This window comes from Leucopleurus acutus (assembly GCF_964270905.1).
Source record: "Leucopleurus acutus genome assembly, chromosome: 2".
Lineage (NCBI taxonomy): Eukaryota > Metazoa > Chordata > Mammalia > Artiodactyla > Delphinidae > Leucopleurus > Leucopleurus acutus.
The window spans coordinates 164,937,372-164,963,943 of NC_139143.1; the positions used below are offsets into that span (position 1 = coordinate 164,937,372).

At 39.9% G+C, this 26,572-nt stretch overlaps 1 protein-coding gene across 1 annotated transcript in view; it reads right to left on the reverse strand.

The window, feature by feature from the left end:
* Positions 1–348: 348 nt before the first annotated feature.
* LOC309958666 (protein argonaute-4) overlaps positions 349–26,572 on the reverse strand; it is a 44,914-nt gene continuing 18,690 nt past the window's right edge. Inside the window, exons 3-18 of the mRNA XM_082834751.1 lie at positions 25,744–25,864; positions 23,782–23,963; positions 23,471–23,607; positions 23,243–23,377; positions 22,465–22,552; positions 20,133–20,280; positions 19,771–19,890; positions 19,496–19,624; positions 19,121–19,254; positions 17,834–18,018; positions 16,605–16,764; positions 12,969–13,284; positions 12,684–12,818; positions 5,751–5,852; positions 5,297–5,496; positions 349–3,214 (exon numbers count right to left, since the gene is read on the reverse strand). Of these exons, the coding sequence (XP_082690877.1) occupies positions 3,106–3,214; positions 5,297–5,496; positions 5,751–5,852; positions 12,684–12,818; positions 12,969–13,284; positions 16,605–16,764; positions 17,834–18,018; positions 19,121–19,254; positions 19,496–19,624; positions 19,771–19,890; positions 20,133–20,280; positions 22,465–22,552; positions 23,243–23,377; positions 23,471–23,607; positions 23,782–23,963; positions 25,744–25,864 (2,401 nt within the window). The 3' untranslated portion in view covers positions 349–3,105. The remainder of the gene's footprint in view (positions 3,215–5,296; positions 5,497–5,750; positions 5,853–12,683; positions 12,819–12,968; positions 13,285–16,604; positions 16,765–17,833; positions 18,019–19,120; positions 19,255–19,495; positions 19,625–19,770; positions 19,891–20,132; positions 20,281–22,464; positions 22,553–23,242; positions 23,378–23,470; positions 23,608–23,781; positions 23,964–25,743; positions 25,865–26,572) is intronic.

Here is a 26,572-nt window from a genome sequence, read left to right on the forward strand (position 1 = left end):
AAAATTGTTAACTCTTTAGCATTGCTACATTTAAATCTTTCACACCACATGACAGTGCCTGAACAGGCTGCATTAAAAAAAAACCAAACAGCCTACACCTACTTCTAGAGAATGCACACCTCCCATTGATTGACACATGCATAATGATTCAGTCAGTCCCAAGGGGTTAACGTGTTCAAATTGTCAAGCCGAATTAAAACTATGCATTCAGACCTGCTTGCAATGAGTATTGCTGCAACTCGGATTCTGCAGTAATTACCTCTTAAAGATTCACCGCTCAGCAAGTTTTTTCCAACAATCCTAATTCTTCTATATTTCTTTCCTTTTGTCCAAAACGGCAGCATTAAACCCTCAAAGGTACTGTTTTCCTATAAAAATAGGCCTCCCGGCTTTTCCTCCACCACTACACTGATTTGCCCCAGTGTACTAGGACTGACTGAGGTCTTACAAACTACAGTTCAAGGTCGAGTGTATAGCCCATCTGCAAGCACGTCAGGGCTTCCTGGCACTCCGCCTTGCTCCCTGCTCCATACATGCCAGGAGATGGTGAGAAGTGACGCTTCTTCTGTGCATTGTTAACAAGCAAGTCCGAGGCACTCAAGTGCAGATGGGGTGCCCACTGGCCAGCCAGCCAGCCACCAAGAGTTCTTCACATCCTGGACTCCAGCAAGTCATCCTTTTCCTAGAGGAAACTTCCATTTTTCCTCCTCTTGTATCCAGGGTGGCCAAGCTGAAGGGTATTTTCTGTGCTCTCCCTGAACAAGTGTGAATAAAAAGCAGCAGCCAGCCCCTCACCAACGTGTCCTGATTTGTGTGTCCAAGTGAGGTATTTGCAAAAAAGGAAAATCTTAAGAAATTAACTTCTGCCATCTTCTTCACTCCTGCCTCTGTTGTGCCTCAATTACAGAGCTTGCTTTCATCCCACTCTATGAAGAGAACAAGGACGTCTGCACTTGTATCTTAATGAGCTTTAGGACTCCATATACATTATAAAACTCTCAGAGACCAGTCTCAGCAAACACTGGTGGCGCTGCTGATCAACAGCACATGGAAATGTAAACTTTAACGTATTTACAAGCTTGTTTACAAGACTGAAGAAAAACAGTGCTTTATATTGCTGGGATTTTGAGAAGGCTAGTTTAAGAGATTTGGACCAGCTAATGAGTTCAAGCAACATCCTTCACCATTAGATCCAGTGTTTCCCCCACCAGCAGTTTCCAGACAGAGGTGGCAAAACCGTTTTACCACACTGCATCTATCTCTTCCCCCAGCACCTTCCTCAGCCATGTGGAGTGGCTCTGGGCCTTTTATCCCTCCTTTCAGCTCTCACTCCTGAGGTTCCAGGACAGAGAATTCCAAGTCAGTAAAATTTGGGCTGGGAAACACTGGCTGGAACTATCAAGACTCTATGTAACTGTTGTCCATTCACAAAGTATTATCTACACTAAATACAAAATACCTTTTCCCCCACATTTTAACTGATGCTTGCTTTAGATCAACTCCCTTTGTTTGGACAAGAAAGGAATCCTCTCTCCCTGTGAACGCAATCCAGAATCTATTAAGAAAAAGCAACCTTTTCTATGCAGTTTTAGTTTAATAAAAGGAAGGAAACCCCACCAAGTACATTTCAGGTTGAAAGAGAAGCAAAAAATTTCCATTACAAGTAATTGTGTGAGTAACCTTGATTCCCAGGGAATAAAGTTTTAAATGCTGGTACATTTTTGCAAGTTGCAGCATCACTCAAGGTACCTTAAGGACTGGCAAAGCCTATTCAATAAGGAAGCATCCTGGTTCTAGCTTAGTTTAAAACAAAGTGACAGGACACCAACTGTGACTATAAAACAGATAAAAAGAATTCTTTAAAAAGGCATGGAGGGCTTCCCTGGTAGCGCAGTGGTTGAGAGTCCGCCTGCCAATGCAGGGGACACAGGTTCGTGCCCCGGTCTGGGAAGATCCCACATGCCGTGGAGCGGCTGGCCCCGTGAGCCATGGCCGCTGAGCCTGCGCGTCCGGAGCCTGTGCTCCGCAACGGGAGAGGCCACAACAGTGAGAGGCCCGCGTACCGCGAAAAAAAAAAAAAAAAAGGCATGGAAATATATGCCTTTTCTGACCAGTTTCAAAAATTGTCAGATTATGATCTATAAGAAATAGCTGATAAAAATCATACCGAAATCTCATCTAAAAAACTACACTGTCAGGGGGAGGAAGAGGAGGGACTTTAAAAAATGTTTATTGCCAAAGTTAACTTGCTATGAGAAAAGTTAAAAAATCATTTAGATCTAACAAACCACACAGCAGCATAAAATGGGCATTTTTGAAAACTCTGAAAAATACTAAAAGCTAGTTTTTTTCAAAGAGGGGGAAACATGAGTACTTTTTACCATGGCAGTGTTATCTGTCACCATGACATGCATCACATGTGTTACACATTCACAAAAGTCAACCAAATAAGAGAACTGCCTGTCTGAATCTGCAGCCAAATATAGTGCAATTGCCTGGCAGCCTGTACTTGCACCAGCACAAGTCTGTAGAGATCAATACATAAAGTAGTAAAACTAATAAAACTCTGTAAAACTTTCAAAAATTAATGCTCGTTAAAGGCATTTACAGTGGCGAAGTCAGAAATCTCCATTAAAAAGCCTATTGACCCACACAATTAAATAGTTACACTGAACTGAAGTAGATTGGTTTTTCTCTCCCATTTATGCATATATCCCACTAGACGAATACAGAAAAAAGGAATAAGCTTCTCTTGTAAGACTAGAGGGATGCGGTGAACACCACAGCTAGCAAAATAGTCCATAGAAACCTTTCTCATAAAGTCCTTTAGAAAGTTCAGGCTGATTAGCCTTTGCATGATGAGGTAAAAATTCAGTCCAGTGCATCAGAAAAGATAATCAAAGAGTATCTATTACTTTAAAAAAATGGCTCAATTTTGTTGATGCATCAGACAGTGCTGCGAAGTATAGATTCAGTGCAACTATTCTGAGTTGCTGGTAGAGGACCACCTGAAGTCAACTTGGCTCTCTCTAGAGGCAGTAGGCGTTTGAAACATTTTGAGCCTGCATGGTGTGCCAAACTGGTTGAGTTCTTTTTCTGAGACTCTCAGGCAAAATACATCGTGTGCTGGGTATCATGGTGGATCTGCACAGCTTTAGCCAAGGCCTGAGGATCTCGGCCATTGCTCTGTCCTGACACATGACTGCCTTCCGCACTGTAAAGAAAAGAAAGCAAAAAAACCAAGAGTGACAAAAGACCACTTCAAACTCCACATGTTTCAAATAGCATGAATAGTACTAGAGTCAAGATCTTGGGCTCAAGGTGTGGCTCCTTAAATAATTTGTAACGTCTCTCTAAACACCAGTTTGCTCAACTGAAAATGCAATACAACTTATTTAATGGGCTGCTGCAATTAATTAGAATAATGTCTGCAAAGACCAAATCTTCAACAGTGCCTACACAAGGACTTCCATTTGTCTGCTATGTCTGGTTAATGCCTACTTGTCCTTTAGGCTTCAGTCAAATATCATTTCCCCCAAAGAAATCTTCCCTGATTCTGAAGTTCAGGTCAGAGCCACCTGGAATATACTTTCACAGAATCCTCTACATTTATTTTATTTGAAAGATTATTATTTGGATAATTATTTATTTCCCTTACTGGGATGTAACCTCCAAGAAAGCAGCAACTTTGTCTGTCTTACTCACCACTAAATCCCTAGTGCCTGCCACATAGCATTGCCTCAATAACCATTTGTTGAATGGATGAATGAATGAATGAATGAATGTGCTTAGCACAGTGCTGGAACATAACAGATACTCAGCAAATGTTACTATGCCACCAGCCTTTCTTGTCTTCCCCTCACTAGCTATATGACCCTGGACAAGTAACAACTCCTCTGAACTTGATCTTTTAGGGTAACAGTAACAACTTCTGAACATACCTTTTAAGGGCACCATGTGATAAAAGGCTTAGTAAATGGGAAATCACCATCCCTCTTCTGACTTCTCTACTTAAATTATTATTACCCTTATCATCTAGGCTCAAAATCTTAGTCATTTTGTACTTCATCCCCTTCTCTGTCACTCACATCCAATTAACTGTTGAGTAATGTCTATTTTATCCCAGGATTAGCCTTTTACGTTAAACAAAGGTAATCTTGCTCTAACATATTCTTCCAGCTTCATGCCTACTATTCCCCTTTCAAATGCTCCAACCAAAGAAAACTTGCTATTGTTCAAACATGTCACTTGTCTTCTCTTCTTTGTGTCCATTATTCCCTCTGCCTGGAAAATTCTTTTCTCTTCTTTGTAGAGCCAAATCCTACCCATCCAGCTATGAAATCTCTAACAGACTTTCCTCTGATGTCCAATTGCACTTTCATCTATACTGCTATGGGCTAATTGTCAGTTTTATGTTTGCGTGTATTGTATCCCATACTGAAGCATAAAATCCCAGGAAACATGTCTTCCTCAACTTACAGTTTTTAGTACCTAGTACAGTGTTGGGCACACAGGCAATACCTAGTAAATGTGTTGAATGAATATGTATATTACAGAATGGAAGGTACAAAGCCACAGCTGGGCATTTTCCATCATAGCGTACTTTCAACCCGTACAGAAATAGACTTGCAGTGGAATGTCTACTATTTAGCAGCTGAATTTGGACTTGGGGAAGAGCCCAGAAACAGCTACACTTCACAGATGGTCATTTGGAAAAAAAAATTTAACGCAGAAAGCTTGTTTAGTTATTTAATAGTAGCTCAATAACAGGTCAATATGTCTGATTCTCCTGAGATCCTTATTTGGGGGTGAGAATGGTCTGGTACCCTACCTGTTCCCGACACAAACCCAGGTTCCCTCTGATACATCCTCCAAGACTGTACTGAAAGTAAAGTGAACTGGTCAGGACTTCCCCCTTGCATGAAGTGGAATCCACAGGCCTGTGACTGCTCTGACTGGAGCCAGGGCACTGGGCTGGACATCTTTTGAGGCTGCTTAGGACCTGAGCAGAACTGAAATGCATTTGGCTCTATGGGAAATCCACAGGCAGTTTCAAATGAGACTGCTTTTTGGGGCAGACTTTAGACACATCATACAAGTATGAACAAGCCTGGGCAATTTTTGGACCAAAAGTCACATTATCAGCTCTTAAAGGCATATGCAATTTTATCTGCTCTTTGAAATGTAAACCCTAAAAGGAAGTTTAACTCTTCCTAAAGGTTTTCTATAGTAGCTCATTTTTTTTAATATGCTGCTAAACACAGACAGAAAGATTTTATTTGCCTGAGAAACTTGCCTGTCATGATCTTTATCCACCAGATGATACCTTGCTCTGAATGCTACAAGGCGGGCATAATAGGCAGGGGCTGGAATAGAGACTGAGCGTGTGCACCGCACATAGGTATGACATAGCTGGTAAGTTAGTAACTGGAGCTCATCTGCGGTGAAGCAGTTGTCATCCCACAAGACCTGGTAATGTGAAGGACGGCTGGTTCCCTGGAGAAAGAGTTTTATGATTAATGTCTCTGACATGGGTTGATGACCTGAGAGAATTGAAACCTACTTAAATTCAGAAATATTCCTGCCTAGCACACCTACAAGCAGATACCTAGACCAAAAGATAACAGTTCTAGGATACAAGCATTAACAAAGTTATGTACAGTGTTTAATAACAAGTCTACTCAAGCTAGTTGCTGAATTTGCAAACACCTCCCTATCAAATCAAAGACCTGGACTAGCTTCCAAATTACCTGAATTCCTGCATGACTACAGAGGTAAAAGTCAAACTCAGATGGATGTGTGATGGTGCTATCCACGGTAGTGCCTGCTGGTACATTGCCACTTTTCCCCACCTAAAAAAAAAAAAAAAAAAAGTGTCATTAGTCATCAAAGTGCTAAATTGAGCTCAAGCCATTAGTAACAAGTTAGTATACTGCTCTTAAGGGAACTCTTGAAAATCAGTTTAATTCAAGATGTTGAATTTTCTGTAACTTTCCGTTAGCCCAACTATTTCAACCTTAGATATTTTCTCAAATATACTCCACTGCTTCTCTAAGGGAATCCAGACAAAGAATTATTTTACCTGTGGCTTTGGGCTACATTATTGTCATCTATTTTACAGATGACACTTCGGTGTGTTCACAGAGGGGGAAAAGAAGACATTTAAGATGGATAAGCTTCCTGAGGGGAAAAAAAAAATCAGTTTTATTCCTTATTTGGAATAAAAAAAAAAAACAACCTACAACTTTCAGTAAAAGTTAAGATGAAGGGGCTTCCCTGGTGGCGCAGTGGTTGAGAGTCCGCCTGCTGATGCAGGGGACATGGGTTCGTGCCCCAGTCCGGGAGGATCCCACATGCTGCGGAGCGGCTGGGCCCATGAGCCATGGCCGCTGAGCCTGCGCGTCTGCAACGGGAGAGGCCACAACAGTGAGAGGCCCGCGTACCACAAAAAAAAAAAAAAAAAAAAGTTAAGATGAAGGAATCTGTGAACTGGTTCACCAAGTTCAACAAAATTAATACTTTTACAGGATCAATAAAAGAACTCACTGGCACATGTATTGTCAGGAAGAGTGCATTGAAATGAGAATTAGGAAAGCCACAGTTTCTGTTCTAAGCCCAGCCTTGTAACTACATACCTTGAACAAAGCCTCAATCTAATCATCCATAAAATTAGGTGATGATCTCTGATACTTTTAAAATTCTAAAGTTCTTCTATAGCCAAATTCTAAAATCAAACTTCTAGAAAAGCAGAGAGGAGAACTTCAAGGAAAGGAATTAAATCTTGCTATTTGGTCAGTTTTCATCCACTTCTGCTGTACACATGGGTTCCACACGAGGTAGTACATTTAGCATATTGGCACAGATTTGATGGGAATTTATTTGGCTCCATTCTAACTATTGTTAACTTCAGCTGAAGATCATGCACCAATGCATATAATAACAACATACATGAGTATAGAAAAGTCTCATTCCATGAAATTCATATGTGACCTGGGGTCCTTAGCTGGACAAGAGGAAATGTAACTGAGCTACAATCATTCTAGTACTGTTTCCCAAAGTGTATGCTTTAGAAATATTAGTTCTGCAGGGTGTGTTTAGGTGTTTCATGGTCAAATAAATTTGAGTGATATGGGGTTAAACCACAGTTGAAAGGTTTTTCTATTGTATGACTTCTCAGAACCTTTATCTAGTAATGTATAATCTTTAAGAGGGAGATGGAGTATACAGCATTTCCCAAACTTATTTGACCATAGAATCCCTTTTTAAAAATCTCTTGGAATCTACAGATGAGAACCTAAAGAGGTGCTGCCCTGGGGAAAAGGGGGTCCAGGCATATTCATTTCAATAATTATTGCTTAAGCACCATGTGCAAGGCTCTGCAACAGATGTTGGGGATGAGAGACAGAGTCACAGAGAGAACTAAAGAACCTGCCCTCCTGCTCTTCATGAAAGTCACAGGCAATGCAATGTAATAAGGGCCTTATGGAAGGCACTGGGAAAAGCTGGTGGGAGGAAATGGTTGAGCCATGCCTTATAGGATAAGTACAGGTTGGATGGAGGGGATAGAATGAAAATGGAAACATTCCAATACCCCTTGCAGTCAGGAATGGATAAACAAACTGTGGTCCATCTACATCACAAAATACTACTCAGCAATAAAAAAGGAACAAACTACTGATACACACAATAACGTGGATGAATCCCAAATGCATTATGCTAAGTAAAAGAAGCCAGACCAAAGGCTATGACTTCTTTTCATATGACATACTGGGAAAAACAAAACTATAGGGACGGAATATACATCAGTGGTTGTCAGGGGCTGTAGGTAAGGGAAAGGGTTGACTACAAAAGGGCATAAGAGAGTTTTTATGTGTGACAGAATCATTCTATATATTAAGGTGGTAGTTTTACACAACTGTATGCATTTGTCAAGACATGCAGAACAGTATGCTAAAAATAGTGAATTTTACTGTGTCTATATTATATCTTATTATAAAAATAATGGGGAAAAAAAGGTGGGATGGATGTGGTCATTCCAGGGATAAAAATACACAATGTATATGGGAAATGGAAATAGTCACATTGCTAATGGAAGGTGTATGGGGGCATGGTGAAAGATCAAACTAAATGTGTTTTGGCTACCGTGGGAAAACACTGAGCACCATAAGGAAGCATCTGGTAGGCAACAGGGGTAACATGAAGATTTTTGAGCAGTGGAGTGGCAGGATAAGATCTGTATTTTAAAAACCTAGCCCTCAGAATGGCCATCATCAAAAAATCTAGAAACAATAAATGCTGGAGAGGGTGTGGAGAAAAGGGAACACTCTTGCACTGTTGGTGGGAATGTAAATTGATACAGCCACTGTGGAGAACAGTATGGAGGTTCCTTAAAAAACTACAAATAGAACTACCATACGACCCAGGAATCCCACTACTGGGCATATACCCTGAGAAAACCATAATTCAAAAAGACACATGTACCACAATGTTCATTGCAGTTCTATTTACAATAGCCCAGAGATGGAAACAACCTAAGTGTCCATTATTGGATGAATGGATAAAGAAGATGTGGCACATATATACAATGGAATATTACTCAGCCATAAAAAGAAACGAAATTGAGCTATTTGTAATATGGTGGATAGACCTAGAGTCTGTCATACAGAGTGAAGTAAGTCAGAAAGAGAAAGACAAATACCGTATGCTAACACATATATATGGAATTTAAGAAAAAAAAATGTCATGAAGAACCTAGGGGTAAAGCAGGAATAAAGACACAGACCTACTAGAGAATGGACTTGAGGATATGGGGAGGGGGAAGGGTAAGCTGTGACAAAGCGAGAGAGAGGCATGGACATATATACACTACCAAACGTAAGGTAGATAGCTAGTGGGAAGCAGCTGCATAGCACAGGGAGATCAGCTCGGTGCTTTGTGACCGCCTGGAGGGGTGGGATAGGAAGGGTGGGAGGGAGGGAGACGCAAGAGGGAAAAAAAAAAAAGAAAGATCTAATTTAAAACAAACAAGCAAACAAACAAACAAAAACCTAGCCCTGACAGTAGGTGGAGGATGCATTTGTGAAGGAGGAATGGAGACAGGGAGACTGCGAGGAGTCTCCTGCAGTACTGAAGAGTTCTGCCTAGGGCAGATGGAACACACAAGAGGAAGAGTTGAGCCAAGAGATTTCAGGGCAGAACACAGAGAACTGTTTGACCCACTGAACATGGGAAGCGGGGACAGGAAGAGAGGAGAAGAATTTAAAGACAACTCCGAAGTTTCTCACTTGGCTGACTAATATATAGTGATGCCAAGCAATAGAAGAATAGTAAAACTGGGGGAGGAATAGCTTTCAGATGCAGATAAAACAATAAGGAGAAGGTTTAGATGTGCTTTGCTTGAAATGCCTGTGGTAGATTGTATCACTGGTGCCAAATATTCCCATGCCCCTCCCTGGGGGAGGATTATACATCCCTACCCAATTAACTCAGAAGTGGCCAAGTAACTTCCTTTGGCTAATAAAATGTGATGTGAAATGTGCTACTTCTGGGCAGAAGCTTTAACAGCCAGCATATGGCTTGTCATGTATCTTTTTTCCCCTCTACTACAATGACTGGTGAAGTTCCAGACAGATGCTTCTTCTCTGTCAGCCTAGGTTCCAAAGGGAGGACAGCGAGGTCCCAGCCGTAGCAGTGCCACAATGAATGTGTAATGTGAACAAGAAATAAATCTTAGTAAGCCACTAAGACTTTGGAGTCTTTTGTTACCACAGCACAGCCTAGCCTATCTTGACTGATACAATGCCTACAGAGCATCTAAGTAAACTGGTAGACAGAAGTGCAGATCAGGAGCTGCATAGAAAATCTGGGGCGGGAAATACAGATTTAGGAATCTATAAGCAAGTACGTGAATCTGGAAAAGTAGGTGAGACTAAGGGAGTTGAAATTGAGAAGAGAAGAGAGAAATATGAAATGCCAGGAAGCATCAATGTTTAATGGACAGAGGAAGAAGAGGAGTCAAAGAAAGCCTAATTACAGAGGTAGGTAGTGAGTCTGGAAAATCATATTGCTAAGGCCAAAGAAGGCAAACATCCATAAGTGCTTCAAAGAGGTCAGTGTGGGAATTTGACAAGATATCGCTGGATTCAAAATGAGCAAGTCATTGAGAGAACGACCTCAGTGGAGTCAGTGAAATAAAAGTCAGGCAACAGAGAACTGAAGTATTATGTGAGAAGATACAAAAAGAAAATCAAGTCTTTTTTTCCTATAAGTTTGGTCATGAAAGGGAGGAAAGAAAAAATGGCAGGTAGATTGAGGGAGAAGGGAAGTTTTGAGGGAGACTGAGGAAGAGTTGAGAAACTTTAAAAGGTGAGGAGAGGGAAGCAACGGAATGGGGAAAACTGAAATTTGGAAAAAAAATGGATAATTGATGAAGTGAGGCTCTAAAGAAGGCAGAAAGCATTAAAAACAAAAGCATAGGTGGAGGGAAAAAAAGCATAGGTGGAGAGATTAGCCTCTGAGATTCAAGGAAGAAAATAAGAAAACACAGATTTAGCTAAATTTGAAAGTAAAGGGGAGGAAGCCGAGAAAATTCATGCCTTCTCAATTTTGTTTTCTGGAGGAAACAGAAGGTTATTCTATTGTTGGCAATGTAAATTGTTGGCAACGAATGCTTCATGGATGGGGTTGGGGACTTGAGAAGAGTATAAAGGTTTAGAACAGATGTTATGGGGAATACGATAAATGAAAAGAAATTGCAGCGTCAAAGGCCTGGCTGAGATTTGCTGTCAAGAACTTGTATTATGGTTCATTATTAAATAAATGACTTTTTTCCTCAGCAACCTCAATCAGCCTAAGACTAGCAGCAAAAGAAATGGGCAAGTACACTAATTCAGAGTTGGAGACTGGCAAGAGGCATGTTTAGAGAATTGAAGATGCTGGTGTCAGGGGTGCAAAGTAGACCAAGGATTGGGACCGACAATCTTCAAAGGTCAGGAGTGACACTGGATGGTCAAGAACAAAGCTATGAGATAGCTTGGGGGTTTAGAAAGAGAGTCCAGGTCCTAAAGTTACATGAATAGCAAGTCAACAGCGGGATGGAGTGTGACTATGCAGTTAAGGAGGGGATGGCAGGATGTTTTGTGCCCAGAGCTCGGTCAAGAGCTCAGAGAATTTGAATTAGCAGAATTTAAGAAGTATTACCAAGTCAGAGTTTGGCAATTTGGAAGACAGTATTTTGAATCTGAGCTGATTGGTGGACCTGTGGCCCAAGGGTAAAACCTTAGTTCTCTAATGATTCAGAAAACAAGAAGAAACAGCTCAGCCTTGGATTAGAGACAGAAACTCTAATGTGGGAGCATGTGGGACTTCCCTGGTGGTGCAGTGGTTAAGAATCCGCCTGCCAATGCAGGGGACACAGGTTTGAGCCCTAGTCCAGGAAGATCCCACATGCCGCGGAGCAACTAAGCCTGTGCGCCACAACTACTGAAGTCCACGCACCTAGACCTCGTGTTCCGCAACAAGAGAAGCCACTGCGATGAGAAGCCCGCACACTGCCACGAAGAGTAGCCCCCACTCACCGCAACTAGAGAAAACCTGCGTGCAGCAACAAAGACCCAACGCAGCCAAAAAGTAATTAATTAATTAATTAAAAAGAAAAATCTAATCCTTAAAAAAATAAAACAAACTAAGCATGTACTAGAAAACAGTGGGAGTGACCCACAAGGCGACAAGATCAGGAAACAGATAGAACTGGTCTCTCTGGGAGTGGATCAGGGAGGGCCTGAAAAAGTTGAAGTAATGTCATAGAAAAGATCATAGAAGTAAAGTCATCCAACACTGTGTACCTAAAATTTACCTAGTTTACACATTAATATCAGATTATAAAAAGGTTACACAAAATGCCTTTTATCAAATGCTGGAAATTGTACCCAAAATTAACATTCATTTACTAAGTTAATCCTTAACAACAACCCTGTGAAATAGGTATTGTTCTTACCACACCTTACAGTTAGAACATTACGGCTTAGAGAAGTTAACCTGCCCATGGTTAGTAAATGTGACATCACAGGCATTCAAAGTGTGTACCCTAAGAATCCCCTGCACTGATGTAAAATCATTTGCAAGAGAAATTTTCTTTATACCCTAGAACCATGTCTTAGGCGCTGGTAGCAAATGGCAATAAAGTCCAAGTAGTAAACCTTCCTTTTGGAGGTTTCCTGTATCACCATAGTGTACATAGCTTTTTTTAACTTCTCCCTCTAAAAACTCTAGAAACCAGTATTGCTGTCGCATAAGAGAAATATTCAGTCTTGAAACCTGTATCATTCAAAATTGCTCATCTAAGCTCAATTGGAGTTAGTATACTTATTAAATTATTATTAGGCACTTCTGCTTTAAAAAAAAAAAACTATATGTATGCCTACTCAAAAACACATTCACAGGACTTCCCTGGTGGTCCAGTCAATAAGACTCTGCGCTCCCAATGCAGGGGGGCTGGGTTCAATCCCTGGACGGGGAACTAGATCCTGCATGCTTGTGCAACTAAGAGTTCGCATGCTGCAATGAAGATCCTGCATGCCGCAACAAAGACCCGGCACAGCCAAAATAAATAAATAAGTATTTTTAAAAAACTGAAAACATATTCACTTGCATCAGATAATAAAGCTTATCCTATGTGTTCTTACCCTCTCTGTTTTATCTGCACAGAAGAGTCGTGTGTGATGTCTTTTCTGCACCACAATATAGGTTATTCCTGGCCGGTAATCTTCTTCCAAACTAATACATGCCTTTCGAATTGCTATTAGTTCTGGCCAAGCTACCTAGGAGTTAGAAATAAAATGATGTTTAATTGAGAACTTGCCAATCTCTCTGGCATCTCTCAGATCTGATTTACTTGGAGTGGCAGATGGGAGGAAACTCCAGCAGATACCTAGAAGCCCCAGAAGGCAACTATGGGATTAAGAGAGTACCTGTTTCATCTGTCCCTCGGATACCCCTCCACGGTAATAGATGATCCGAGTGGGTTTGAAGCGTGTGGATTTGTAGAACTGGATCAGCAGCTCTCGAACCATGTTAGTAAGGTCCTGGATTACCTCCTGACTATAGAGGAGCTCCTGGGAGATCTCCTGGCGGGACGTCTGCACCCGAACAGTGGCACAGTACCGGCTGGGGTGGCCGTCCATACTGCCAACGACAGCAGCAATGGAAGGCTTCTTCCCATCCCCTGCTGGGGGGTGCGTGACATCCGCTCCCAGGAAGATGACAGGCTGCTGGAACACCGAGGGCCTGCTCAGATTTAAGGAGACATTGCCACTCAGACATATGGCTGAAAATGTTTTTGTTTAGCAAGATCACCAGACATAATCACAGGCATAATCTTATGAGAACAAAGACGTGCCCATTGGGAGAGAACTCTAATGCCCACTGAGTATCTGTGCCACCCAGTACAATGAATCTGAACTGACTAAAGAAGCCAACATGGTCCTTCTGCAATAGTGGGAAGGGTAGAGTCAAGAAGAGGACCCAACCCAAATTTAACAAAATCTCTATGTGTAAAGGGAAAACTTTCCCAGAACAGGCTTTCTCGGGATCCTGGGATTTCTACAATGGATACTGAATTGCACAATGTACATGGAACTGGGACAAACCCCCCAATATATGAGACTTAGGGAAGAGAATAAAGTCTATCTCCTTCCCTATTTTATTTTCTCCATGTATTTATCACTTTTACCACATATTTTACTTATTTATTTTATTTATTGTGTACACACACAACACACACACACACACACACACACACACACAAATGTAAGCTCCATGAAGGCAGGAATTCTGTTTTGCTTTATCTTGTTCACTGCTGTATCCCTAGTGCCTAAAACACTGCCTTGCTCACAGTTGGCACTCAACTAATATTTGCTAAAATAATGAATTCATTTATGTGGTACTAATTTATCTATGGAATTAAGGAGAAAAATATCATGCATATATTACTTCTCTGGTAAATTCTTTTTTTTTTTTTTTTTTTTGTGGTACGTGGGCCTCTCACTGTTGCCTCTCCCGTTGTGGAGCACAGGCTCCGACGCGCAGGCTCAGCGGTCATGGCTCCTGGGCCCAGCCGCTCCACGGCATGTGGGATCTTCCCGGACCGGGGCACGAACCCGTGTCCCCTGCATCGGCAGGCGGACTCTCAACCACTGCGCCACCAAGGAAGCCCGATTTTTAAAGTATATCTAGGAGGCATCCCAAATCTGACAATCTCATGTAATAGGTACTAAAGATGAGGTTCCATGTGGGCAGAGCCTGGGTTGTATTTCTCTCTATATATCATCATACAACATGGGTTTGGCATAGTAGGGTATAAGAGCAAATGTATATACATAAGATACATACACAGAACATAATAACAGCTTACATATATTATGTACCAACCACTGTGCTAAGGACTTTACACGTATGAATTCATTTAGTCCTCACAACAATTCTATGAGGGTAGAACAATTATTATCTCAGATTTCCAGGTTTAAAAAATGAGATATAAGAGGATAAGGAACTTGCTCAAGATTACACAGTTAGGAAGTGATAAAGCTGGAATCCAAACCCAGGAAGCCTGACAAAAAGGTCTGTACTCTATGCCACTATGCTACATTGTTTGGGGTAAAATTAAATCATGCTTTAGGTTAACTTCCCCCATGGTTTGTATACCTCATCTACCAATGTTGCAGGAAGGATTTATTTACCTAGAAGTTTCATTCAAGGACAAAAATGAGAACTGTGATACAACTGTATAAGAGTAAGGCACTCAAATTCACCTCTTCTCAAGTATGAAAATGACTAATATCACAGACAAAATTTAACTTCCCAAATCACTTCCACATACAGGATTTCACATAAAAACATCGCAGAGTAGACAAGTCAGATATTATCTCAACAGACAAGGAAACTACAAATTAACAAGGAGCCGCCCAATCTAAGAAATGGGCAAAGGACTGAACAGGCCCATCACAAAAGAGGATGTCCACTTAGCCAATAAACATATGAAAATGTGCTTAACATGATTAGTCATCAGAGGATTGCAAATTAAAACCATCATGAGATACTATTACCCCCGGCCAAAATGGCTAAAATTAAAAGGACTGATACCACCAAGTGTTGGCAAGAATATGAGCAACTAGAACTCTCAGTGGAAATATAAATTGGTACAACCACTTTGGAAAACTACAGTAGTCCCCCCTTATCTGCAGAGCATGTGTTCCAAGATGCCCAGTGGATGTACCAAATCCTATATCTACTGGTTTTCTTTCCTATACTAATGGATGGGTAGCATAAACAGCCTAAATACACTGGACAAAGGGATAATTCATGTCCAGGGCTGGATGGAGAGGGAGAGTTCGAGATTTCATCGGGCTACGCAGAATGGCATGCAATTTAAAACTTAAGAATTGGGACTTCCCTGGTGGTGCAGTGGTTAAGAATCCACCTGCCAACACAGGGGACACGGGTTTGAACCCTGGTCCAGGAAGATCCCACATGCCGCGGAGAAACCAAGCCCATGTGCCACAACTACTGAGCCTGCGCTCTAGAGCCCACGAGCCACAACTACGGAGCCCACGTGCCACAACTACTGAGCCCACTGCCACAACTACTGAAGCCCGTGCACCTAGACCTCGTGTTCCACAAGAGAAGCCACCACAATGAGAAGCCCACACACCACAATGAAGAGTAGCCCCTGCTCGCCGCAACTAGAGAAAGCCCATGCTCAGCAACGAAGACCCAACTCAGCCATAAATAAATAAATAAATTAATTAATTAATTAAAACTGAAGAATTGTTTATTTATGGAATTTTTCCACTTAGTATTTTCGGACAGAGGTTGACTGCAAGTAACTGAAACCAGGGAAAGTGAAACTGCAGATAAGGGGGGACTACTGTATTTGATAGTATCTATCAATGCTAAATACATATATTTTCTATAAGTCAGCAATTCCACTCTTGCAAGAGAAAGAGTACTTAATTCCACCAAAAATGTAGAAGACTTGTATAATAAATGTATAAGAATATCTAAAATTTTGTAGTATATTCATAAAATGAAATAATACACAACAAAAAATAAACTTCTACTTAAAATAGCAACATGAATGAATCTCATAGACATGATATTCAGCAAAAGAAGACAGACACAAAATAGTACATACTGTATGGTTCCATTTATATGAAGTTCAAAAACAGGCAAAACTAGGGAACTCCCTGGCGGGCCAGTGGTTAGGACTCTGAGCTTTCACTGCCAAGGGCGCAGGTTCAATCCCTGGTCGGGGGAACTAAGATCCCACAAGCCGCGGGGTGTAGCCAGAAGAAAAACAGGCAAAACTAATCTATGATGCTGGAAGTCAGAACAGTCAGAACCTTTGGGGGTTATCTATTGGGAAGGGCCACGAGGAAGCCTGATGAGGTGCTGGATGTGTTCTATATTTAACCTGGGTGGTGGTTACATGAGTGCATACATATGTAAGAAAAAGTAACCAAGATGTATTTTTGAGATTTGTGTGCTTTATTGTAAATTATGTAAGTTAGAGCTTAAGAAACAAATGGAAAAAGAGTTCAGGATCTTACCTTTGATGAGGTACAAGTACGTTGTTAATTCCTCCGAGCTTTGCATTTATCTTCAGGCAAAGGTTGGAAAGGGTTTGAGGTGAGGTCTTCACTACATTTTTTACCTGGACACACTGTGTAGCCATACCCAGGAGGGTATCTCCAACACGTTTCACCTCCGCTACAAAAATAAGTTTATTAATTAATTTAAAAATGTTGATATATTCTCCTGATTACTAAAAGTAGAGGGAAACACCCCCACACACACATTAACATTTACAGAGTGCCAACTATATACTGTACGTTGTGCTAGATGCTTTTCCTGTGTGGTCCTTTCATCTGCTAAACCCCCAGGGCAATTTTTTTGAGTTTGGAAGGCTCTCTCCCTACCCTTTTCTTCCCTCCTGCAGGCTTTGAAGCCAGCCCACTTCCTTTATTCTACCATGCAGCCTGCCACCACTCACCACTCACTCAAGTCCCTTGAGGTTCCTTTTCCCACAGGACTGGTCTGGCAAAGAAATCAATCTCCCCAGCTCCTCCCTCTCAGTACACACACCAGCCCTTTGAATTCTAAGGGATTTTTTTTTCCTTCCTTCCCCTCCTCCCCCAAACACTACAGATAAAGAGAAGCTAACAAAAGAAACAAATATAGAGAGGGTTGAAGGCATTTTACAAAGTTCAAATGGTTGGTCTACATAGTTTCCAAATCCTTCACTTAGACGATAGCCAAAAGAACTTTGTATCATTCTTCTTATAAGAGATACAAACTAAGCAGCTCCTATTCTGGAAGTGGTAGGCTCCCCCCACTCTGATATTCCTAAATGCTTTTCACCAGACATTCCAGTTCTCCCCGTTTTGGGGACTATGGTAAAATGGCACTACCCTCATTACCACTGCATTTCCTGCCCACCATCCCACTTCCCCCACATAGGTTGGGTGGGCCATATAGCTGGTTGTGACCAAGAAATTGCAGAAGTTAAGAACCCTCCAGGCTCTCTTTTCTCTCTGCCATGGAGCCAGCAACATTCCAAATAGTGACTGGGTTCCAGAGTGAAAATGATATGATGACATGGAGCAGAGGCTGCAGTCCACCCTCAATGGACACATAGCAAAAGCAAAAAATAAAACTTTGTTGCTTTGAGCCACTGAGAATTCGGGATTGTTTGTGACTGCAGCATAACCTAGTTTATCCTGACTGCTACAACTACTACTTGAAATCATCCCTCATTCAACATTAAAGGGGTCCATACCATATACTGGCGTCTTCCCAGGCAAGATAACCACTATTAGCTGTAGGCCCACATATGTCATTTTCAGGTGTTTAAACATGGGCTCCACGCTGTCTGCACCTTGTGCATACTTGCAAAAACATGGCTGACCCTGGATGGGCATTCCTGCATCCTTAGAGATTTTACGGAGCTGGTCAGTGAAACTCCTGTTAAAATAGAACCGGTGGCACAGTGCTTTCATTTCAGGGCACATTCTTAGCATTTATTTCCCTCTAAGATATTTCTTTCAGTTCGGTAAATTCTTAGCCAAATTTAGAAACAAATAAACAAACAAACAAAAAAAACCCATCTTTAACTGGTTGCCAAAAATAGCCTGGAAGTTGCATCACTGTAATTATAAGGCAGAAGACTCTGTATTATTAAACTATCAGATTATCATTTTGAATTTTTAAATAATTGTGCCTCAGCTGGGCCTCAGGGCCTAGAATAGCATTCCTGTTCAAAGATTTTTTAAAACATTCAAGTCAGTAATTCCAGACTGAAGAAAAAAGCAAGGTCAAAATTTCAGGTAACGTGTATTTTGGTAAGCCAGGTACAAGAATAGTTCGGTAAGCTTGTGTTCAACTGAGAACACAGAAACACACTGTCACAAAATCACCATATTTAGGATGACATTCAAACTTGTAATAGATTTGATTCAATAACAATGTCAAAAGAAATCATCACTTTAAGAAAAAGCAAAACTCATGGTCAAGTTTTAAATTTTGGATTTGTAGAAAGCTTTCAGAATGATTTGTTTTCTGCATTTGCCAATGTTTTGTAGGATTCCTTTCTTTCACCCCAGTTCCCTTTTCCCGTCGTGATTTTTCCACCCTTTTCACTAACTTCCTGTATATAGATAACTGCATCTGTAAGATGTGAACAAATGATCTTAGTCAGTGACCCTGCAGTAAAACAAGCTCTCTAGTACACTGTAATGATTAAAAATGAACTAGTTTTTATCTTAGCTGAAAAGATACAATTAACCCCAAAGGAAGCTTCTCTAAGAACTCAAGAATTTGCCAATCGGCACTGCTTCAGCCTTGTTAGTCACAAATTTCTGCTCTAAATGTAGGAAGCTGAGTCAGATTCTTAACATAATTCCCAAGTCTGCGATTTACTATAAGAACAAGGTCTTTTTCCTATAGCCAGATGGTGTCACTATAGGAGTCTGGGATTCAGTGCCAGTGTACACAGCACATTCACATAAAGATGATATTTTCATATCTGGAAGGGATATTACTAAGCTGAAAATATGAAGATACTCACTTTAGTAAATCTTCCCTACATTGTTTCTGAGGCGCAAAACAAGCAACTGCCCAAACTTTAATTTCAATGCCAGCATAAAACTGCTTTCCTCGCATGTCCCAGACACCCTGGTTGGGTGTGGCTACCGTTTTATTCTTTAAAAAAAAAAAACACAAAAAAAGAAACAAAAGAAAAGAGAAAAGACATTACAATCTAAGGCCATTTTAAAGTTGATGAGGGGATAAACAAAACTCTATTTGATATTAGCCAAAAGACAAAAAGCAGTAATGAGCAAAGCTATGAGTAAATTCAGTGTGGTGTAGTGGAAAAACCCTGGATTCATTCCTTTTTGATTGGTTGTTAGAAGAAGCTTGCTGAATAAAATAAAAAGCTTACCCGGCCTCCGTATTGCAGCATTGGTGCTGGAAGTACCCTGCCTGTGAGCTCAGTCATTTCATTGTGGACAACAATACCAAATTCTTTAAGATATGGATCAGGTCCGCCCACCATGCTGTTACTCTTCACCTAAAGAACAGGAAAGCCTGCATATATAAAAACCAAAGAGTAACTGTGTCCCATCAGGCATTTTCTATTGGTTTTTTGTTTTGTTTTGTTTTTTGTTTTTTTCCCATCTGAAAGCTAGCTTATCTTAAAGACCATGCCTTACTGACCAGTCTACTGATTTCTTCTTGTCTGTCAGGAGCAGATCTTGCTGTGGCTTTGATCATCGTGGAAGTCTGATTGTCTGTGAGCTTCTTTATACATCGTTGTCCTGCCACTATATTACAAACCTACCAAGAGGCAAAGAGGAATTAGTTTGTGTAATGGGCTTCTACATCTTAAGCCTTTGCTGAACTGTACCTTACATCTTCCATTTCCAAAAAAATGAAAATTCTGTTATATGGTGAAGTTATCTGTCCAAAGTATTTTAGAGATTAATATTAAATTCTATCACTAGTTTAGAACATTTCTTTTTTAAAAAACACATTCAAGAGATTGGCAGATTGGCAAAAGAAAATTTAGTTTAGCTTACCTCAAGTGGCAAGTATGTATGCTTTTGTTCTTGTCCCACCTGGAGACAGGGAAGATGGGGGTATTTCAGTTGCAGACTATACTTTTGCTTAAAATATTGAGCTACTGTACATTCCATTGCTTGCCCATTTTCTAGCTGTAAGGGAAAACTATAAAAGAGAATGTCTTTTTAGAAATTTCTTCAAGTTCTTTGTGTTTTTTTTCAAATAAGCAAACAAACAAAAGCCTACTAACATTTTCTACCTTGACCAGTCACTTAAAAAAAAAGGTCAATCTTTATTTGGCCATTTTCTCTTAAGGGTTTAATCAGGATAGCGATTTTGTTGGAATTTTACATGTTTGTTTGTTGAAGCTAAGATGAGAAAATTTTTAATTAAAATGGAAAAAGAATTTAAATCAAGAAGAAGCCGCAGAACCAGAAAATACACAGACTTACTAGAGAGGTCAGTTAACACCTACAGATACAAATACAATCTCTTGCTGGCTTCTTAGAGATGAGTAAATTCAAATAAGGTCCTGGGTCATCCACAGATGATAACTTAAGATAACTTTTGATAAAATGAATGTAGCACAGTTACTGGGGCCACATCTTCAGATCCCCAAACCAGGACAAACACATGTGGATTTGGAGGCCACAAGACCAGATACATGAACTTGAGACTGTGTCAAGATATTTGGTATAAACTGGGGAGCATGATTTAAGAGACTCTCCTGATTTCGCTCTTCCAGTGGACAAATTATCTCAAACACTTGGCACAATAATTACTTTAATCTTGCTTTCTTAGCTGTTAATGGCCCACAGAGTAATAATGCAGTGAGGATCACGTATGTGATATTTAAATCTATGTGCTTTTAATTTTCATGCAAAGATTATATAGTTCTATAAGTATAGTTATTCTTACAGGGTACTGTGAAGTAATTAAATAATGAGAAAGATAGTTCTTTTTGAAACAAATGCTATAATTCTCAACAGTGACTTCATTTTTTTCCTTAGAGAATGAAGTCAATGGTATAACATGAAGAGTATATGGAACACCACTTTACAAGTCAAGAAATTCATGTGATGTGTACATGAGTTCATACTGAAGAATTTATTCAAATCAGACTGAATTTATATACTACATTTATCCAGAGGCCACCCCAAATTTTCAGTTATCTAGAACAAAGCGCTCCAGGTGATTTTGATGTACACTTGTTTGAAAAAGTCTTCTGAGTGAGGAAAATAATGTAAAGTTAATATAGTTAAGTTTATGCTCTTTACTTAGAAAAGCCAATATTCATATTTATGTCAGACCTGAGTTTAATGATCTTGATTACAAGAATAAAACTTACATATATGGTAATTTTAAAAGTACTTTAATATATATTTTCTCATTAGGTATAGCTCACAGTGGACTACAAGCTGGGTGATTAGAAAACTGAGATTGTGTTAAGCATAAATAAGTGTGCTGCTGGAGGCATACCATACACACTGACAGCTGGAAGAAGTGACAGCTAGCTACAAAAGGGGGGAGAAAAATCCACATAAAGCACAAGGCAATATGTATCTTCCCATGACAGCTTTTATGACTTACAGGCCTTAATAGATCCTTCAGGCCATGCATTGAGAATTACAACACTATAATAAATGATGTTCATAATGATGACTCTGCATCATTATATAAAAGTTGATCTATGTTTAGCATACTCTGTTTAATAGGCGAAATGGCTTCCCTGGTGGCACAGTGGATAAGACTCTGTGCTCCCAATGCAGGGGGCCCAGGTTCGATCCTTGGTTAGGGAACTAGATCCCACATGCATGCCACAACGAAGAGTTCACAGGCCACAACTAAGGAGCCCGTGTGCCACAACTAAAGAAGCCGGTGAGCTGCAACTAAGACCCGGTGCAACCAAATAGAGAAATAAATATTTAAAAAAAAAAAGAAAGAAAAACTGGCTGGATCATAATTACATTAAAAAAAAAAAAAAGAAGTGAAATGAATTAAAGGCATGAAATATGTTTTATAAATATTTCTATCAAAAATATTTAAAACATTTTCTATTTTTTTTATTTTTTATTTTATTGACCGCGCTGTGTGTGGCATGTGGCATGCAGGATCTTAGTTCCTTGACCAGAGATTGAACCTGAGATCCCTGCAGTGGAAGCGTGGAGTCTTAACCAATGGACCACCAGGGAAGTCCCTTAAAACATTTTTAAAGCTTCGGTGCTTTAAAGTGAAGATCTAGGTGATTTTTTTTAATTACAATATGGGATACCAATTTCTCAAATTATTATAGTAGCTTCCTTTGTTACAAAAAATATAATGGTACAATTTTAGATGTGGTTAACATACGTCTGATGACTGGCTGGCCGCCTAGTCACATTACACACTCGATATTTTCGTTTCATCTGTCCACAGTGGGTCACCTCAACTTTAAGACCTGAAGTCAAAACAGTCAAAAGAGCAGTACTAATTAAAATCACAGTGACAAGAAAATACTCGAAGGTTGTCTTCAGAAAGGCATAGCATTGTACAGGACAAATTTGCAAGGATATGGGAACAATTTCATCATGCATAGGCAAAAAAGCCTCAGCCAAGCAGAAGAAATTAGAACCCAGACGACTTAAGACTTGCAACCTACTTTGATGTATTACTTCATTCAATAAGTATCTATCAAGCATCAACTATGTTTTGGTGCTTATTCTTGGGTCTGGAGATAGCCCTAATGAAGCTTATGGTATAATGAGAGAAGATAGCTAACAACAGGTAAAGAAGCAAAGAAATTCTGATAATAAATGAACTTGTGTTATTTTATTAAAATGGAAGTTTTCAAGTAAGTAAAAGTAACAGTTACTAAGCTCCTGACATGTGCCAGGTACTGTGCTACTGTATAAAGAAGCTTTATACACTTAGTTGCATTTAATTCTCACAACAATCTTACAAGATACACATTATCTTTATCTTAGAGATGAATAAACTAAGGCTCACAGTGGTTAAATAACTTGCCCAAAGTCCCAATGATAGAACTGGCAGGAATGGGATGGAAGCCCAGGTGTGTCTGACTGCAAGACCGTGCTCCTTGCACCATGCGGAGCTGCCTCTCCAAGACCACAGTAATGCAAATACCTACCTCTGATTTCTTTGGTAAACTTGACACGCTGGGAGTCTGTTAGGGGTTTGGTCTGTTCATTGATGTTCTGAATGTCTAAAACCTCACACATGAACTCAATGATAGGCTGAGCCCGGTAGAAAGCAGTTGCAGACACTAACAAACAGAGAAGGATACTTAGCTTCAGGGAAAGAGGAAAGACCAAAAAACCAGCCAAAAGAGTAAAGGGTAAAGAGAGTTCCATCTTACCATCAATATTCAGCATCATATTCCACATGGCAGGTCTCACAGACTGATGAAAGCCAAACCAAACCTCCCTGCCCCCTCCCAGAGGGTGATAGTAACCTTCAGGAGGTGAGAAAAAGGAGCGACCCACTGGAGTGTACCTGAAGAAACAAGAGTTTGCATGTTTCACAGTAAAAACTTGAGTCTTTCATTTCACTCTCAATTTTGTAAACTGAAACCAAGTTTGAACTATGATTTGTGCAGAAACCTTTCAATGTCTCCAATGCAACCTAGCAAAAAAAGTCTGACATTTGTGGCAAAGAATTCAAACTAACCTCATGGAGGGAAGGTGTCTTGTGATAACATCAAGTGCTTGAACTGAGTCATCTGGGACTTCATTCAAGTGCCCGGCCAAAGCTTCTAAAAGCAACTGAAGGCTCACAACTGATACCCACTGAACAGACACTTTAAAGGTCTGGTCTTTACCCTCACCTGGAAGGGTCACTTCCATATCAACCTAAGGAAAAATACATAAAATACATACACATACATATTTACAAAGGCTGAGACATCCCAGGAATATTCATATAGTATATGCATAAGGATGTTTAACACTTTCTATAATTGCAAAACACTGGAAACAACCTATGTTCCATCAGTAGGGGAATAATTTAATATTGAATATTATGTAATAGTTAAAAATAAGGTAGATGCTACAACATGGATGAACCTTGAAAACATTATGCTAAGTGAAATAAATAGCCAGACATAAAATGACAAATACTATATGATTCCACTTATATGAGGTACCTAGAATAGTTAAATTCATAAATACAGAAAGTAGAATAGTGGTTACCAGGGATAGGGGAGGAGAAAATGGGGAGTAATTGTTTAATGGGCACAGAGTTTGAGTTTGGGATGATGAAAAGTTCTAGAGATGGCTAGTGGTCACAGTTGCATAACAATGTGAATATATTTAATGCCACTGAATTGTACACTTAAAAATGGTTAAAATAGTAAATTTTATGTTATATATATTTTACCACAATAAAAAAATTGAATTAAAAAAATAAGGTAGGGCTTCCCTGGTGGCTCAGTTGTTGAGAGTCCGCCTGCCGATGCAGGGGACACGGGTTCACGCCCCGGTCCAGGAAGATCCCACATGCGCGGAGTGGCTAGGCCCATGAGCCATGGCCGCTGAGCCTGCGCATCCGGAGTCTGTGCTCCGCAATGGGAGAGGCCACAACAGCGAGAGGCCCGCGTAACGCAAAAAAATAAATAAATAAAAAATAAGGTAGACTTAAATGTACAGAAATGGAAAGATCTCCCAGACATATTGTTAAATGAAAAAATAAATCATAGAACAATATCAAACAAATAAGAATATATATAGGGAACTTCCCTGGTGGCGCAGTGGTTAAGAATCCGCCTGCCAATGCAGGGGACACGGGTTCGAGCCCTGGTCCGGGAAGACCCCACATGCCACGGAGCAACTAAGCCCATGCGCCACAACTACTGAGCCTGCACTCTAGAGCCCGCAAGCCACAACTACTGAGCCCGAGTGCTACAACTACTGAAGCCCACATGCCTAGAGCCCATGCTCTGCAACAAGAGAAGCCACCACAATAAGAAGCCCACGCACCGAAATGAAGAGTAGCCCCAGCTCACTGCAACTAGAGAAACCCACGCACAGCCAAAAACATAAATAAATAAATAAATTTATTTTAAAAAAAAAGAATATATATAAATATGCATAAATAGCTAAGGCACAAAAAAGTATATGAAAGGATATATACTGAACTATTATAGCAGTTTCCTCTGAAAGTGAAAATGGGATTGAGGGTACAGGCAAGTTGGGAAGCGGGAAACCACAGCATTTCTAGATTGTCTGAATAAGGTTATAATGAGTATATATTTATGTATTGCTTTTAAATTTTTAAAACAAATGTCTTAGGTTATTGTGGTATTAAAAATATTTTCATAAGTGGGTGTTATATAATATTCTACAAGTTGGCAGGCAGATTCGACAAGTTATAAAAATTCCACTCTTCAGATTCAGGTGGCACTTTAACACTGTGAGAAATCTGGAATATATATAAAGATGACATAATCAACCTAAATTCTAATGCTCAGTTATTGGTTAACTAAGGGACAAGAGAATATGGACAGAATAACAAATCTGCATGAGAAACAACTTTAAGTGTTGAATTGTTATTAGAAAGGGAAACACTGTTGTCCTATGTAATTACTACTAAATGACATAAGTCTAATCAATATTTCTTGCCGTTAACACTTACCCTCTCCCGTCCAATTGGCAGTGGATGTGCTGTGTACATGTTTCTTTTGCCATCATAGCCAGGCTGCCGATCACCAAATACCTGCATCTTGAAGTGCCGCACCATTGTATCTACTACGTCCCTTAACAGTAATGGAGATAGTGTAGGTTAGCTCTGAGAAGCGGTGGTGAACAGTAAGGAAACTATCACCATACCTTAATCAACTAAATTCAGTTCAAAACTCCTTGGAAAAAATAAGAGTTAAAGTTACAACTGACTCAAGTAATTAGAAAAATAGTTAACTAAAGAAAGGTAGGCAAGTGAACAAAAGCAATCATGAGATGACAACAAAAAGGAGGGAATAAAAGGAAAAAGAGAATAAACTTTATAGCATCCTCTCAAATTCTTGCTTTCCAAAATCCTCTCCTATGATAAATAGAGGCTTATAAGAATAACCTGTCTTAGGTATCTAAGTTTGGCATGTTCATAACTGAACAATGATAAGTGTGTTATCAAATAAACATCCTTATTCAAGTATACAGGTTTTGGAAAAGAGAGTGAGCAGAATTCAGAAATCTGGGGATCAATAAATCTAAGATGCATCAAAATCAAAGGACTAAGTCAACCCCTTTGATAATGCTAGAAATTTATTATTCTTCATACTGTCTTGTTATATTCCAAACTGCTTCCAAGCAGTATAGAAAAGGGAATGTCGTAAAATGTCCTCATTCTGTAAAGATTACCAATGTAGTTTCTTTCTGTTTAGAAAGAAAGCCTTTCTCTCAATAGCGCATGAATAGCTTTATTTAAATGTTTCTTCATATATGCCGGATCACACTGTATGCAGGCT